Consider the following 16,202-nt stretch of genomic DNA (forward strand, 5'->3'; position numbering starts at 1 on the left):
AACCATTAAAACCCATTTTAGGAAACTTAAGTTCCTTGTACTATTAAGAGTACATTTAGGAAACTTAAGTTCCTCGTACTATTAAGAGTGTGTTTATAATTTACGTACTGCGTAAGAGTACGTTTATAACATAGAGTCTAATGTGGAGGCCCGGCTTATTACAGTTGTTACCGCTATATGGATTGTTATGAGAAAGGCTTGACACTACACTTAGTAGAGTTCGCAAAGAAAAAGTATAAGTCTCACCGACGTGTGCCGGAGAATGTATTCGATGTCATAACAAAGGAAATGAAAGATAAGGGCATACAATGAATAATAAAAGACACGCAGAACACGCTCATAATTACTGTCTCATGAAGGCTGTATAACCTTGGGCTATCTCTGCAAGTATATATACAGCCCTACACTACATACCTCGCTGACATGGGCTGGCACATTGGCCACCGAAAATTTGGTCGCATGGGCTGGGATATTGGCCACCGAAAATTCGGCCGAACTCATTTTATTGCAGTTTTGGATAGTTCAGTCCAATACAAATCCGGTAGTATATTTCATTTTTCCTAATTCCATTTTTTTTCGATACGTATTAGTAAAATGAAGAAAAAAAAGAGTTGGACGGCACTCTATACGCGACTGCACCATAGCGCTCACAGCGTTCATGAAGCACTAACAGCGTAACGGTGTGAGGAACACATAGTTTCCCGCGAAAATTATTGTTCAGCCGTCGGTGTGTCACGTTTAAAAAAGAAAAACAAAAGAAAAACATGGTTTTTATAGGGAATAAATATAAATAAAGGAAGCCTGAAGCTAGGCTGAAGGTAAATAGATAAAATAAATAAATAACCAGAAATTCTCGCGAACAACTTGTATAACAACTTTCTATAAATAGATTCCAGAGTCCCAACGAGTGACTGACTGTATCTATTTATTTATAAAAATAGTGTCTCCATCGGTCCGTACTCCGTCGGATGAATGACGGCTGCGACAGTCCAATTTTGATTTTTGCAAAGATAAATAGCACACAAGAAGTTAGAGGGCTATGGTATATCACACCGTAAATAATGAATATTTAATACGGAAATCACTAACAAGCACGCCAACAGTAAACACGACTCTATTGTCTCAACGACAATATCACTTGTGTAATAGATACACCTTGCGCTCAAGCCTGTACGGACGTGCACGTGATCACGTGATCGAGGTTACTTCCGTGTATCTGACAGAATGTCGAGCGGTGTTGCTCCCTACCTGGGTAGTAAGATCAGTTTGGTGTCCAAGTCGAATATCCGTTATGAGGGGGTCTTATACACCATCGATCCAGAGAAGGCAGCCGTGGCCCTTTCCACAGGTGTGTGCACCACAACGTGCGTCTATTTGTATCGTATACAAATACAAACCTATTTTTAAAGGTTATACACACGTTTTCGGTGTGAGAATGGTTTATATTGGGCGCTTGCTGTTGCTCTGGCTTCTACACCGGCAAGCCTCATCGTGCATTTAAATGTTTATCAAGTGCTGTATCTGAAACGAAGAGAAGATCCTCGCAAACTACGATATTGTCATATTGATTACGCACATACGATTTGTACCAGTGTTTTGCGGTTTGTGATGACTTGGCGTATTGCGGTCTGCTGTAAGCCACGATAATCAATGTCATATGAATTTTAGAGGCGATCGGGTTTGGTGAACATTAAGTTTCAGGATTCTTTTATCGGAGTTAGATACGCATTTCAAACTCTGCTGTTGGCACTTGAAGCGTACAATTTGTTTTTGTAAAGATGTTCCTATGTAAACAGTTTAAATACGAAATAAGACGTATACAGTTTATATACGAAATAAGACGTATACAGTTAATATACGAAATAGTAGATAAACAGTTTATGTACGAAATACTAAGGCGGTACAGTTCTTGAATTTGGAAGTTCATTGTCGGGAGTATTGTCGTATTTGTTGCATGTGCGATGTGCGAATATATTTACGCTGCACTACTAACTATCACTTCCGATATATTATTTGGAATATTGGTAGCTGCAATTGACCAAGCTGCTTGCTATATGCATTTTCGGGCGATTTGCGCCTATTTGTGAGGATCCTGCATCCACGCTTGTGGGTTATGTGTCTACTAATACCTTTCTATGCATTGTCTCGGGTGCTTCCCCTCTGAGGTGTATTTCTACGCGTCCACATCTGTTCAGGTTACATAAACATGTACACGAGCACTCATAGTATTCAAGGCACACTATTGACCACTCACATCGCCCGTATAGTTACGTGCGATTGTTGTGCGGCCTGAAGTTGTGTACTATTCTCTACCACGTGTGAATCGTCGCTCAATATTCCGTTACCTACATTGTGTCGTTGTGAGGAACGTGAATTAAATTTTACCTTTCCTTGCACCGATTTTTGCACTTACCGCATACCCAAGAGTTTACTCAATTTATGACTGCTATTGATTACCCTATATTCAGTCCAATAACCCCTCATTAAGAATACCCCGAGGCATCACTTGGCAACGAGATAGTGCCCGGCATTATCTTCATAAAAGCATCCCATTCTCACCTATGTACCTATTCACTCATACCCACTATCACCCAGTTGTATCATTTGGTACCGAGGGCCGTCGAGGCGGTGTGGACGAGGTACCACCCAGCAATGAGGTCTATTCATACATAACTTTCCGTGGAGCTGATATCAAGGATCTGCACGTGGTCGACACGCACCTGAATTACGCCCAGTCCCAAAATCAGGGCCGGGGGATGGCACCGGGTGCACCGCAACAGCAACAACAGCCGCAACCATCTGCTCCCCCAGTGTCAGCACTGCCTACCACACCCAAGCCCGCGTCTACGGATACTACTGACACTACCAGTAGTGGGGAAAAAGGGCCGGATGGCGAAGCAGGAAAGGACGAGAACACCTCTACAGACGGAAGGGTTCAGACGCCTACAGGCCCTCAAGGCATGCAACAGCAGGGTCCCTATCCGTCGCACCAGCAACCAGGACAGCCACCGTTTCAACAATACCCGAACAATGGGCCTCAGGGTCAGTACATGCAACCACAGGGGCCATATGGCATGCCACCCAACCCACAGTACGGGTATGGAGGTGGTGTAGACGCCTATGGCAATCCGATGGGACCCCCCCAGAACCAGTACTACGGAGGCGGTCCTCCGGGTGGGTGGGCACCAGGGCATGGCCCAAATCAGGGATACTACGGGTACCCTCCCATGGGTATGAACAACCAAGGGCAGTACATCCAGAATCACCATCAACACCCGCACCACGGAATGCACCCACAACAACACCAACAACAACAGCAGCAGCATCCAAACCTGTATCAGGTTCAGCAGCAACAGCAACAGCAACAGCAACCACCCAATGCGGAAGCACAGAGCGGACCGCAGCCACCACAGGACATGGAAGCAAGCAAGGAAGGTGCCATTGATGGTGAGAAGAGTGATGAAGTCAAGAAGGAGACTGCTGGAGAGAGCGGAGGATCAACTGGGGCGAGCAAGGATGAGGGTGGCAAGAAGGCGGATAAAAGTTCGGTACCCTCAAAAGCGGAAGAGAGTGGAAAGAAGGTCGCCAACAAAGATGGAGGAAAGAAGAACGTAGAGGACGTGAGGAAAGATAGTGCCCAGGTAGAGAAGCCGAAGAAACCCGCAACATTGGCGGAACGAGTGGCGGCCAATAAGAAAGACGGGGACTCCAAAAAGAAGGACGAGCCTGAGAAACCGAATGCGAAAGCCAATTTGGAGAGTGCGAAAGGAAGGGAGTCAGGCACTGCTTTCTCAGGCACCATTAGTAAGGATAAAGGTGAAGCGAATACCCAGACTTCCACGCAGAATACCCCACAGGCCAAAGCACCAACTCAAACACCAGCGCCAGCACCAGCTCAGCCACAAACTGGCAAGGCCGGCGGCAGCCTGTTACCCACACCTGGCACGGGTGGCAATAACACTCAGATCAATGGGGGCCCCCAGAAGCACACACAGGCACAAGTACAAGCCGCCAATGCCACGGCACACAACAACAAGAGCACTCGAGGTGGTACGCAGGGCAGTGGTGAACGTAGGAGGTACTCGCGCGGCGGTGCACGCCAGGTAGCGAATGCGAACACTGGAGCACCGGTACCCACTCAGAAACCCACAGACATGCCAGAGTTCGATATGCAGACCGCTAATGAGAAGTTCGACAAGGAAGAGATCGAAAAGGTGTGTGCGTTTGTACGAATCGAATGAATGGTCTGTGGCCACCAGGGCCGTGTGTGTAGAAAGTAGGGCTTCTATCTGATTGGAATCTGCATGGGCAGGTCTTGGAATATCAAATCTGACGGTCACGTATAATTTTTACGAGCCATGATACTTGTACGCAATATCTTATACTGTTATTCTTTGTGCGTGCGAGCTTAGTCCATCTTCGCTTGTGTATATCCGGATACCTCGAGGTCATAGGGAAGTGTATCCACGGAACCCAATCGATTTTCACAGAATATCATCACTCCTCTGACTATATGCAATATTTCTAATCTTTTCAAATTATAAAAAGGAATTCGAGGAGATGCACATTGGGGATGGTGCACCTACGGCCCACACCAATGATGAGGATATGGACGACGAGGGCATTTACGACAAGAAAAAGTCGTTTTTCGACAATCTTTCGAGCGATATCGTGGATCGCCAGAAAGAGCAGGAAAGCGGCGAGAGGTAAGCTAGACTGCGCTCGACATGTGCTTGTATGCGGATGTGTGGTCTTTGGACATGCATATTATAGATTTGTTTGCATAGATGTCTGAATATTTACAATGATAGTTCGTTATTAGCTGTATGTCGTAGTGTCGCGATTGGAATAATCCTCCCCATTTGTGGAGAAATTTCTCCAATCTATCTGTATATGTTCTATGCGTGTATGATAGGTGTATACTTTAAAGAGATTCACGCTTTGTTCCTTAAATACATTGTCAAAGCCATACCCTCACATGTCAATGCCACTAAACTCCACCAAACCGAACCGAACCGAACCTTAAAAACACAGCCAGACAGACATTTTACAAGGTCAACCCAACCCTTAAACACAGCCAGACAGACATTTCACAAAGGTCAACCCAACCCTTAAACACATCCAGACAGACATTGTACAAATGTCAACCCAACTCTTAAACACGGCCAGACAGACATTGCACAAAGGTCAACCCAAATTTTGACAGGCACACAGCCAGACAGACATTGTACAAAGGTCAACCCAACCCTTAAACACAGCCAGGCGGACATTGTACAAAGTCAACCCACCCTTAAACACAGCCAGACAGACATTTCTCAAATGTCAAGCCAACCCTTAAACACTGCTAGCCATCCTCCATCCTTGTCATCCCACTCAATGTCATACCACCCCGCCATTACAGAGCGCATCGCATGAGCCGAGGCGAGGAGCGTCGCATGAATGTCGACACCTTTGGCAACGAAGCAGCCAAGTTCACTACCAGCAACTACCGTGGGCGTGGTCGCGGACGGGGCGGCTACAACAACAACTACAGGGGCCGGGGAGGCCGAGGCGCGTATTCGATGTCCAACGGTATGCCTGGACGCACGCCACATCAGACAAATGATCGTAACAATAACAATGAGAATACCTTCAACAACAATGGCAGGCACCACAACAATAACGGGTACAACAACGCCGGTCAACAGGGCAATAATACGTGGCAGAAGACCCAGCAGCGAACTGAGAACGTATGTGGTTTCCATAAGTCCTTGATTATGTGTTCTCACGGGTATACTATGGCAGGTATATGCTTGCGTATGTGCATCTGTCATTAATCGTCAATTTTTTTTTGTTTTCTTGTTCCAATTTACAATGGGGGAGGGGTTGTGGGTGTGTGGGGGTTGGTTTTTGGAAATTTCTGCATTGATAAACAACTTGAGAGTAATGATAATCTACCGTCTAAAAAATATGTGAGCTTCTTGACACATATGCCTGTATGCCTGTGTGAACAATATCGGGACATAAATGTATGCACAAGTATCTACAACGACAATCGATATTGTTTAACGTTGTCAGTCGCAGCTCTATCTCAAGAGCTCAGCATGATATGACACCCGCTTACAATGTGCATTCCTTTACTATGTATCTGTGTGTGTCTGTTTCCAGGCCAATGTCCGTGTATCCAGTCCAAGTGCGTAGCGGCAGTGAAGTGAGCACTCCTGCAAGCACCGCGGTCGAGGAGTGAATGTGTGTGCCGAAACAAACAGCCTGTAATGGCAGTGAGAGTTGATTAAGTTCAGCGTGGCGTGTTCGTTTTTGAAACGCTGTAGCCGGTATTTGAACGATGTCTAACATGTCGACTACACTAAATACATATGCAGCAAAATCAGCGACCCCAGAACCATATTCAGCAGCCCACCCGGTAGATTGGTTTGGATAATCAGGAGAGCGCTACGTATCGAGGAGCTTTTGAGCGCTGCCGCTGCAGCACATTTTCAGAACAGTTCGAACAGCCAGAATGCGATGAGAATGCAGTGAGATGGGAACGGTTCTAAACGGGTCAAGGATTAGCCCAGGCCAGGGACAATTAGTGTACATATTATATCCTGGGCTATTGGCGATCGAAGTGTAGTGCAGAGGGGTTAAAACGGTGGATGGCAGGAGACAGGGATACGCACGTTACACATGCATGCACTCGCTCGCTTTTGTGTTCAGTGCAAGCATATGGAAGGCGCTTTCTTCAATGTACGCTCATTACGTTCACCATGAGAGGGAGATGGGATGTGTGTGTGTGTGTGAGTCAATACCAAGGTGTGTCAGGTTCATAGGGCTCGCGCGTAAGACATCGGCAGGTGCGAAGGTTCCGCCCGAAATCGAAGGTGAGAATTCTCAGGCATGGAAGGTGCCGGTCCTATCAATTGCGAGGCGTCAAGTGTCGTACCTCTCATCAGTTTTTGATAAGATTTAGTACATGCTTCCTTGAGGGGAGTGAAGATTCGATTAGAAATACATGCATTCAATAACAGCGAGGCGAAGTTGGACCGAACAGTTCTTGTTCAAAAGACACCTCTTGAAGTTAAAATAAAAGTGATATTTGTGTTGCATATTTGAAGAAATTTTTCCATCACCCGATTTTAACTGTTGGAGCTTTTAGCTGTTCAGGTGGTGTATTGTTCAACTAAACTATTCGTGATAGAATAGAAGACAGTATTACATGTAATTTACGAGCAACGATTATGATCGACAGAACTGGATGGTGGGCCAATCCGTATGACCTGTTTCTGAGCACGTGCACTTGCTTCAACTCAATACAAGTTTAATGCCAGCAGAAGCATAAACCTAATTCAGATGTGGGACAATTCGTTTCATGTGTCATTTCCTGAGATACATAAAATGCTAATGATGATACTATCATCAAGCGAATCGACGTGGGGAATGTCGACTGTAGCTCGACATAACAGATGATCCATTGTGTATCTGAACATGCTCCGTTCGCACGCTCTAATAGTTGTCCTTGGATGGGCCGACTGTGACGATCACACCATACCGTATCCAAAAATCGTGGGGATCTCAAGTATGCCTGACATTGATGATTGCAGTCTCATTCTTGCATTCAGGCACACCAACTACAAGATTGCAAGAAGCGGAATTGCCTTAGTATTGTTTGTGAAGAATTAATTATACCGAGATGTAGGGTTTTAGATTGTGTGCTTATGTCCATGTCATGTTTAAAACCTTTTATCTTCATTAAGTAAATAGAGACACTTGTCCTCTATACATCTATGTATAAACACATGCATATGTTTTTACATGTATATATGTGTATGATCATCAGGTACTGGAATACAACCTCTGAGACGAAAACATCTCACAGCAGAACATTGATGTAACTCGCCGGCTCCGTACAGGATATTTACTACTGGATACTCCTAATTCCTTGCGTGAACCGCGCGCAAGTGACTATGGTTTGCGTTGTTATTGGCGAATTTAGAATCACTCATCGGAAGCAAGGTCCGTATTATATCGGCACTCAGGCAGAAGTTGATCAGCCAAACCAGGGTCGGGCTTACTCCTATATCGATAGCATGGATTGGCAGGATCATACAGCACCGTCACCACTACTACAGTATATCTCACATGGTACTTGAAATGATCGGGCGGGATACTGGTTCCCCGTACTAGCAGGCTAAACGCATCGCAGACTTCCGAATACTATTGTGCTTACTTATCACAGCCAGATTTCCAACTCGGCCGCGACTCCGAAGGCCACAGTAGAGATTTGATCACAGCGCACTGACTGCAGCAGTACGATCATACCACAGCCCGCACAATACTCTCGGGTGACCTGTTGTTTGAAGCCGGGTGTCCCTTTAACGGCATGTCGAGACATCGCCAAACCCGAGCGTATCCTTCGCCGAGTATCACCACCACCGGCGGTATATAGGCCCATTTCGACACTCTAGCGAAACCCCCAGATACTACCGGCACTGTGGCACTCGCACACGTGCACTCATCCAAAAACACTGCCAGCGGCCGACAAATCGTCTTCGGATACAGCGTTCAGTGGCGTCCGCACAAACTGATCGTCTTGTGCTGAGGACCTCCGTCTGGGTCGGCCCTCCTGAGAGGCTCTGCGACTGTCTTGTGATGCTCTGCGAGAGTATACATCGTCCTGCATAAGAGGGTACAATAGATGTTAGATGTATATAACTATCAGCGTGCATACGTGATCCTGCAAAGGATGATTCCGCGTGCATGTAGCTTGAACAAGCATGGGCATAACTTTGGTTGCAGAGTGTAAATACGTCCTCCGAGGGCGTGATAGAATAGACACTATATTCTAATATCAGAAGACTGGCTACAGAGCACCTTGGCGAGTTCTACTAAGCACACAGTAACCTATTCGTCACGATTGACAAAATTGTGCAACATGCACTACATAGCGTACGAGAACCGAGCCCGCCGAGAAGCTGTTCATTACACCAAAACAAGAAAGTCTACGATGGCTAAATCAAGGTACACATTGCTGACAAAGGTATAACAACTGTGACGACGTTCTGGTACAGTTTGGTGGGAACACCAGCACAGTGTTTTGGCATACCTCGGTGTTATCCATTCGCTCATACTTGTCCAAACTGCAAACAGAGGTGAAATTGTGCGTCAAAAGGTGTATCAGTCGATCGAATTATAATTGAAGTGCAGGAGAAAGGTCCCATATTCTTACACAAGCATAATATAACATGGTATCCGAGCTGAATTTTTAATATATTGTATAATCATATACTTAAATGCGTAAATCTACAAGACACTGCTATACGACAACTATCTCACGGTACGGAAACATACCTCGGCCGCCGGATGAGGAAGGGAGTCAAGTAATTGTGGCCGAAACTGTAGAAAAATTCTTCTACTCTGTTCTTCACAATGACTTTAGTCATCTCAAATCGACCCTGAGGAGGTGATAAGTATTTCTACATTTAAAACACTCAAATCGCGAAATCAAGTCCAGCGACTCACTGGTATCCGTCATGTTTTTCGGCACTACCATCCTATGGATTTACAAACATATTCACTTCAGAAAACACTAACGCGACGCTCAGATACAATTCTACGCTATGAACGCAACCCTAGTTGGGGCCTGGTTCACGTGGATCAACTACCAGTAGATATAGCTGCGTTTAGAGTCCAGTGATACTATGCAGGGGTGGATGGAAGAGGTTTCTCGCTTATTCTAGATCGAGAAACTAATAATGTGAGGTATATAGAGGCAGCAATGCGTATGAGAAGTCCAATGTGAAGAGGTTTCTGCCGCCGGCGAGACAAATCATTGCGCAATCGTTAGCCCGAACACTCCGGAATGTTGAACACATAGACTTGAAACACAGAAAACGAATTGCACTTTATGAGTGGTGTCTACTCTAGGTGTGTAGAGAGCTCGAGATGTATATCTCGTTAGAGCACAGATAATTTAAAAAGAAACTGAACTACATAAATCTCGCCGCAACTGCAGACTCAGAATACATTTACATTGGCCGGTGAGTCATGGATGTCGGCGAATTGAAATACTATAGGCACGGACCTGGGTACAGAGCGACATCTAGTTTCTGACACTCCTACCTTTCTCTCATATGCTGATTTTACAACGAGCTATTGATGGTCTCCCCAATACCGCAGTCCTATTACCAACAAAATTCATGTATCCGTGAGAGATGAATATACATCCATACCATCACTATTGGTGCGCCCGATTCACCGTCCAGCCTTACGGAATCGCTCGGAATGTCAGACATGTCCACTTCCATGTCATCTAGAGCCTCGTCGGTGCCCATCTCACCATATTTTTCCATCGGAAATTCATCCATTGGGAACCCATCGCCTGTCAATGATACTTCCGCATCTAACACCGTGTCTGCTGCCTTTCTTGACTCTGATGTCACCTAGAGTATCGGGCGCGGACTATGCGTGAGTATCGGCGGGATTAATGACTAGGTTGTCCAGGAAAAAGATGTTCAGTGGTATGCCTTACCCGCCGCAACAATGTTCAGCACATTCATATAGCGGCCAAAAGAATGCTGTTAGCACGTTTGAGATGCTGGAATGTATAATAAACGCTTCCAGTCCATTTGTAACACTGAATGTGACGACGTCTTGCACATCTGTGAACCCCTTTTCACTCTAAAACCCAGAAGCCCTAATATAAGTTATACTCTGCCTAAGTCACGACTTTTGTTGCAGCCTGGCTTAGCCATGGAACAGCGATAGTATAAGAATTTAGCAGCACCAGGCTTTGTGAGAAAGTGAAGTGGGGCGTATATATTGCACAGTCGTTCTTGGTGAGTGTAACATGGCACCACGCACAAAACAAACAGAAGTGGCATGGTGTCTGTATTGCCAAGCCAACAAATAGAACGGCAACAAATACAGCAGCAACATTAGAATGACCCTGATATATACATCCAGATGTGCAAATATTCGGACGATCGCATTTGTGGGCGTGGACAGCGAACACGAACACAAACACATTTGTCAACGTTCCGTTCTGTCCCAATACAAAACTCAACAGAGCCCAAAATTAAACCCCACGCGTCACGAGTGAATCATCGAATGGACGTATAGTTGAGGCCATTTGCAATAGAATTGATATACCGGGGTTCTTACTAGTGTAGGATAAAAAGGCGTACCTGTAGATATTCCGCTACTGGGATAGCCAGGCTGCCGCAGACATACACGGTTGTGATAACGATGAAGAGTGTGGTGGCCAGGATGACTCTACTTTCTAGAAAATCAAATGAAAATCAAAACGCAACAAATTGTGTCAGAGGCTTCAACTGCCACGCTTAAACCTTCAAATTGGCGACCCAAATCTAGATCAGTTATACGGAAGCCCTTTGGACGAGTCCAATACAAATCGAGATCACGTACAAAATATCCAAACAATGAACAAGGGTATATATATAATATATATATAAAATATACATATACTTATATATACAAACATATATATATATATATATATATATATATATACATACATATCTATACTATATATACATACATATTATATACATATATATAGTACTATATATAGTAATTATTATATATATATATATATATTCATATACGTTAAACTACACGTGCGTGTGCGAATATCTATAACTAGTATGTTTTTACGTATAGAACAGAGTATAAACGTTTACGGTTTTTCTTCTTCTCGCAATATGGTTGGCCATTTAGTTGTACGTTACGTGAGGTCTTCCCACCTCTTGTTTCCGAATTTTCGATTGCGAGTGCGAAAGCTACGGCTCCCCGCAGGCCTGAGAACCACATCATAGTCTGCAAGTATAGGTTGTTAATTGTGTGAGACAACTACAGATGGGCGCATCATAGTAAGAACTATCTGAGAGAGGAACATACACCTCCGGGCCAATAAACCCTGAGAACCCGAACATGAATCGGTTATGGATTGTTTGGGTCTGCTTGCACTCGTGTTTTTTCCAGTTGAGCCCCAGAAGAATAGTCAAGTACGAAGAAATACAAGCGACTTTTAGATACAGCTTTATTGACGGGATGTGATATAATTTGCAGAGTACTGACGAAGTGCAGGTTAGCAAGTGAAAAAAAAAAACAGTCAAATACATAAATAAAAATATATATGTATCTGTATATGAATATAAATGTATACATGTGTGTATCCGGCTTATTATGTTTCATAAACATTTACATTGGGACATACTAGTGGAGAAGAGCAAAACTGAATATAAACTGTAGAAAAGAATGAACCACAAAATGTGAATGAAAATGGAAATCGAGACGTACCTGTTGTCTAAAAGGGATCTGATTCCTCTCGGCTCGGACGGCATTGAGGATAAAACTCATTGAAAAGACTGTGCGGAATATGGGTCAAATACTAATCAATCGAAGCGCATCGGATTTTACTGCGCTTTCCCATTGAAAAACCATAAACCCTAAAAATACCACATAACCAGTTTAGAGTATTCACGTATACAGATTGGGCCTTCATACCACGTCTGAGATACAAACAATAAACACATAATAATAATTGAAGCCGAATGTATCACTTACTACCCTCGGCACACCAGCAACTGAGGGAGCGTATCATATCGGAAATAAAACTGAACTACAGCTTCATATATGAAGATTAAGTCTATACACAGATAGTTCTACACAAAGTAAAATTTATCACACATACTTGCGGTTGCACCGACCTGCGCCACAACCCAATAGACGGATCAACTCTGCCTACCCAGACACCATCAACTTAACAACATCTCACACACACCTCCAACCGCTCGGCCAGCCAAGCAATTGAACAGGCCCAGGAACATGGACGAAACTTCCCACTCCAGCCCCGGATAGGTGAAGATGGACACCCCCAGATACCCAAAAATAAAGTTCTCGGCGAAGAAGCTGAACATGCCCAGCACCCCCTCGATGAGTTCTTTACCCTGATGCGAGACATTGTAGATGGTGTAGTGACCCTGCACAATGCCACAGGTGAGGATAGTGACTATGCCGGAGAGATGTGACACCTCTGCTATGAGGTAGGACATGTAGCTCAGCAGCAGTAGGAGACAGGTTTCCATCACCGGATCGTCTGTAACGGGGATGTGCTTGGTCAACAAGGAGCAGAAGACGGCCACGCCCACACCTGGAGAATGAGGCGAAGAGAAGGGTCGGTATGAATGCAGTTTGATATCATCTCGGTCAGAGTTTTTGTCTGAATAATATGGATATACAAATGTATATGAAAACCCATGAAGATCAATCGATATCATCAGTATTGTAGTGTTAAAGCGTAGTATACGGGAAGACACGCAGAATGTAGAAACAGTGCACACGGATACTAGTGTTCCTCAACGGTTCAATGAATGACGTATCACGCGAGTTATTTATAGGCCTAAAATGTTCATATTTTGTATATAGAAACCTTTGGGCCATACGGATATGGACATTGGCATACAATACACCTTCCTATTGTACTTTTGAGGATGCTGAGATGTTTTAGTAGTAGATACACAAATAATTACAAAGCACTAAGCGAATATCTCAATTAGATGAAAGAAAGTCATCACCACCATCACTCACGAGTGAGCACAATCCAACAACATAGAATCGCATGATGGGACCATTCAACGTGTGGGTAGATACCGTTTTACGACAAGAACGAAGGAATTAATCAACCACAACTGCTTCCCCGCCAAAGCGTCCTATTTGTATGAACTTGCCCTGAAGTACCTACGGCGCTCACTTGATTCGGATGCTGCAGCACACTTGCAATACACACGGGGGGATAGGCAGATACATACCCAAGAGAATAGAAAGGAAGAACACCCCTACACTGGTGCCTACAGCGTCCTGCAATCCAGTATACGACTCCACCACATTAAACAACGTGATAGCTATGGCATCGTTCAACGCACTCTCGCCGAACACCAGAGCGTAGAGCGATGGTTCCACATCGATCTCCTTGAAAATAGCCAAGACCGTCACTGTATCTGTTGCCGAGATCTGCGCGTGTCCGCGATATATAGAACTGCATGAGTATGTGTGGTGCTCAGGCACAATCGCACTTTATAGTATGAATCCTAACGGGTTGGGGCTGATAAAACAATCAAGGTAAGAGTATAATAGATTATATGACTCAACATGCACGCCCTTGTCCACGGGAGCCAAGGCGAGGGAATTGCGATACACATCGGATCGTTGGCGAGGGATATAGAAGGTGGTGCTCGCACTATCACTCAGATTGGTGTTGTGATCTATTCATTAATTATGAGGTGATAACTCAAACGATCTCCAAGTATTAGGAATAGATACATGGAAGTGGACACGCTCGGATTACTTCAACAAAGTTAAGGCCGACAAATAATAGGAAAGGTACCACAGACGACTAATGAATCGGCTACACCAACAAATCAGACTGCAGAGCCCGCATCGCAATCAGCCGGATACAAACGGCACCTACCAGCGCCCCGAATAGCAGTGACTCTTTGAGTGTCAGTGTGGTCACAAACGGGAGAAACGAAGTCACCCACTGCAGCAAACCAGTGGTGATCGCAGTCAGGGCTGTCCCGAAGAACGAGAAAGTTAAGATAGGCCCAATATACCTTAAGGACAGGGGGTGTGTGGGGGGGGAAGGGATACGGAGAGGAATGTAAACGATAGGATTGGGAAATTTTACAGGTGAATTGTATATGAAACTAGGACAGATTGGGTCCAATATGTTCCCCAGGACAGCCAAAAGCAGTATGGCAGGGAAGGTAAGAAATAGGATTGAGGATTTTTACAGGTGAGCTGGAAACAAATCTTAGTACCATGCCAATCACCCATTTTGAGGCTGAGCCAAGAATGACCAGTTCTCGATCTCCCGATTCAATTTGTGCTTGTTCACGAAGTCTGCACTACCGTTTCGGAAAATGATCGACTCACCGAGTCACTTCAGATCTATAAACTTGGCCCATCATGAGAGTAATATAGGCCACTATTCTACCTACGTCTGTGTGTTTGAGAGTAATATAGGCCACTATTCTACCTACGTCTCTGTGGTTGAGAGTAATATAGGCCACTATTTTACCTACGTTCGTGTGTTTGAGAGTAATATAGGCCACTATTCTACCTACGTCTGTGGGTTTGAGAGTAATATAGGCCACTACTCTACCTACGTCTGTGTGTTTGAGAGTAATATAGGCCACTATTCTACCTACGTCTGTGTGTTTGAGAGTAATATAGGCCACTATTCTACCTACGTTTGTGTGTTTGAGAGTAATATAGGCCACTATTCTACCTACGTCTGTGTGTTTGAGAGTAATATAGGCCACTACTCTACCTACGTCTGTGTGTTTGAGAGTAATATAGGCTACTATTCTACCTACGTCTGTGTGTTTGAGAGTAATATAGGCCACTATTCTACCTACGTCTGTGTGTTTGAGAGTAATATAGGCCACTATTCTACCTACGTCTGTGTGTTTGAGAGTAGTATCGGCCACTATTCTACCTACGTCTGTGTGTTTGAGATTAATATAGGCCACTACTCTACCTACGTCTGAGTGTTATCACTCTTCAGTGCATACACTCCATTGTCAAGGAACGCTACAGTGTTGACCGAGAGTGTGCAATGGATGAGTCCTCACTTGTTGGGTACACCTGCAGTAGTAGCTGAGGCAATTGGGCATACCTGAAGAACAGGAAGGAATCCATTGTCATACCCGCGTGTAGCAGAATCGGCGGAAGCAGTACATAGAAGAACACCTCAGGGTCAAAGGTAACCAGTCCCTCCAATTCATCTGGGACCAGGTAGATAATGAGACCCACCAGCATGCCGTAGAGGATGGCAAGACCGGAAACCTGGACATACTTGAACCTGCGCCAAGAGGGTGAGTGCGAACAAATGCAGATTGGTGAGTCTGTGTTGGCAATGGCACCCTTAATTATAATTGAGAATGGTGACACAAATGTTTATTTGGATGATCAAATATATAATAGCGTGTGTATATACTAGTGTGTGTATTTACTACATATAATAATACGTATATTTACCTACATATATTAGTGTGTGTATATACCTACAAATATTTGTGTGTGTATTTACCAGCATGTACATATACGAGTCCATGCTGGTTCTGCGTCTAAAGGCAGTATAAACAATGGAACACGGCCATGTGCGTTATTTGTCCTGATAACCGGCCGACTTTAATTGTTGG

At 44.5% G+C, this 16,202-nt stretch overlaps 2 protein-coding genes across 3 annotated transcripts; one reads left to right on the forward strand and one right to left on the reverse strand.

Moving 5' to 3' along the window:
* The first annotated feature begins 1,052 nt into the window (after positions 1-1,052).
* Positions 1,053-7,087, forward strand: SARC_00022. 2 transcript variants are annotated; one of them, XM_014306317.1, is made up of 5 exons: positions 1,053-1,348; positions 2,596-4,214; positions 4,549-4,706; positions 5,402-5,729; positions 6,148-7,087. In XM_014306317.1, exons 1-5 carry the CDS (start codon positions 1,225-1,227, stop codon positions 6,178-6,180), a joined length of 2,262 nt encoding a protein of 753 aa, XP_014161792.1. In that variant the 5' UTR covers positions 1,053-1,224; the 3' UTR covers positions 6,181-7,087. The 2 variants fall into 2 exon arrangements, with proteins under 2 accessions (XP_014161792.1, XP_014161791.1); XM_014306316.1 differs by having other exon boundaries at positions 6,363-7,087.
* An 813-nt stretch (positions 7,088-7,900) lies between these two features.
* SARC_00023 (hypothetical protein) lies at positions 7,901-15,819 on the reverse strand (the record flags this gene model as incomplete). The annotated part of the gene is made up of 11 exons (XM_014306318.1): positions 7,901-8,653; positions 9,083-9,116; positions 9,328-9,431; positions 10,209-10,418; positions 11,163-11,257; positions 11,742-11,814; positions 12,298-12,365; positions 12,782-13,150; positions 13,809-14,010; positions 14,468-14,609; positions 15,677-15,819. The coding sequence occupies 11 exons, from the start codon at positions 15,817-15,819 to the stop codon at positions 8,492-8,494; spliced, it is 1,602 nt and encodes a 533-aa protein (XP_014161793.1). The 3' UTR covers positions 7,901-8,491.
* Positions 15,820-16,202: the final 383 nt, after the last annotated feature.

This window comes from Sphaeroforma arctica, assembly GCF_001186125.1.
Source record: "Sphaeroforma arctica JP610 unplaced genomic scaffold supercont1.1, whole genome shotgun sequence".
NCBI lineage: Eukaryota > Ichthyosporea > Ichthyophonida > Sphaeroforma > Sphaeroforma arctica.

What these genes read in the sequence shown, in the direction of transcription:
- SARC_00022 (XM_014306316.1), top strand. Translation starts at nt 1,225, where the DNA reads ATGTCGAGCGGTGTTGCTCCCTACCTGGGTAGTAAGATCAGTTTGGTG. An exon ending in AGCCGTGGCCCTTTCCACAG is followed by an intron (nt 1,349 to 2,595) that starts GTGTGTGCACCA and finishes ACTATCACCCAG; the next exon opens with TTGTATCATTTGGTACCGAG. An exon ending in CCCAGCAGCGAACTGAGAAC is followed by an intron (nt 5,730 to 6,362) that starts GTATGTGGTTTC and finishes ATACATATGCAG; the next exon opens with CAAAATCAGCGACCCCAGAA.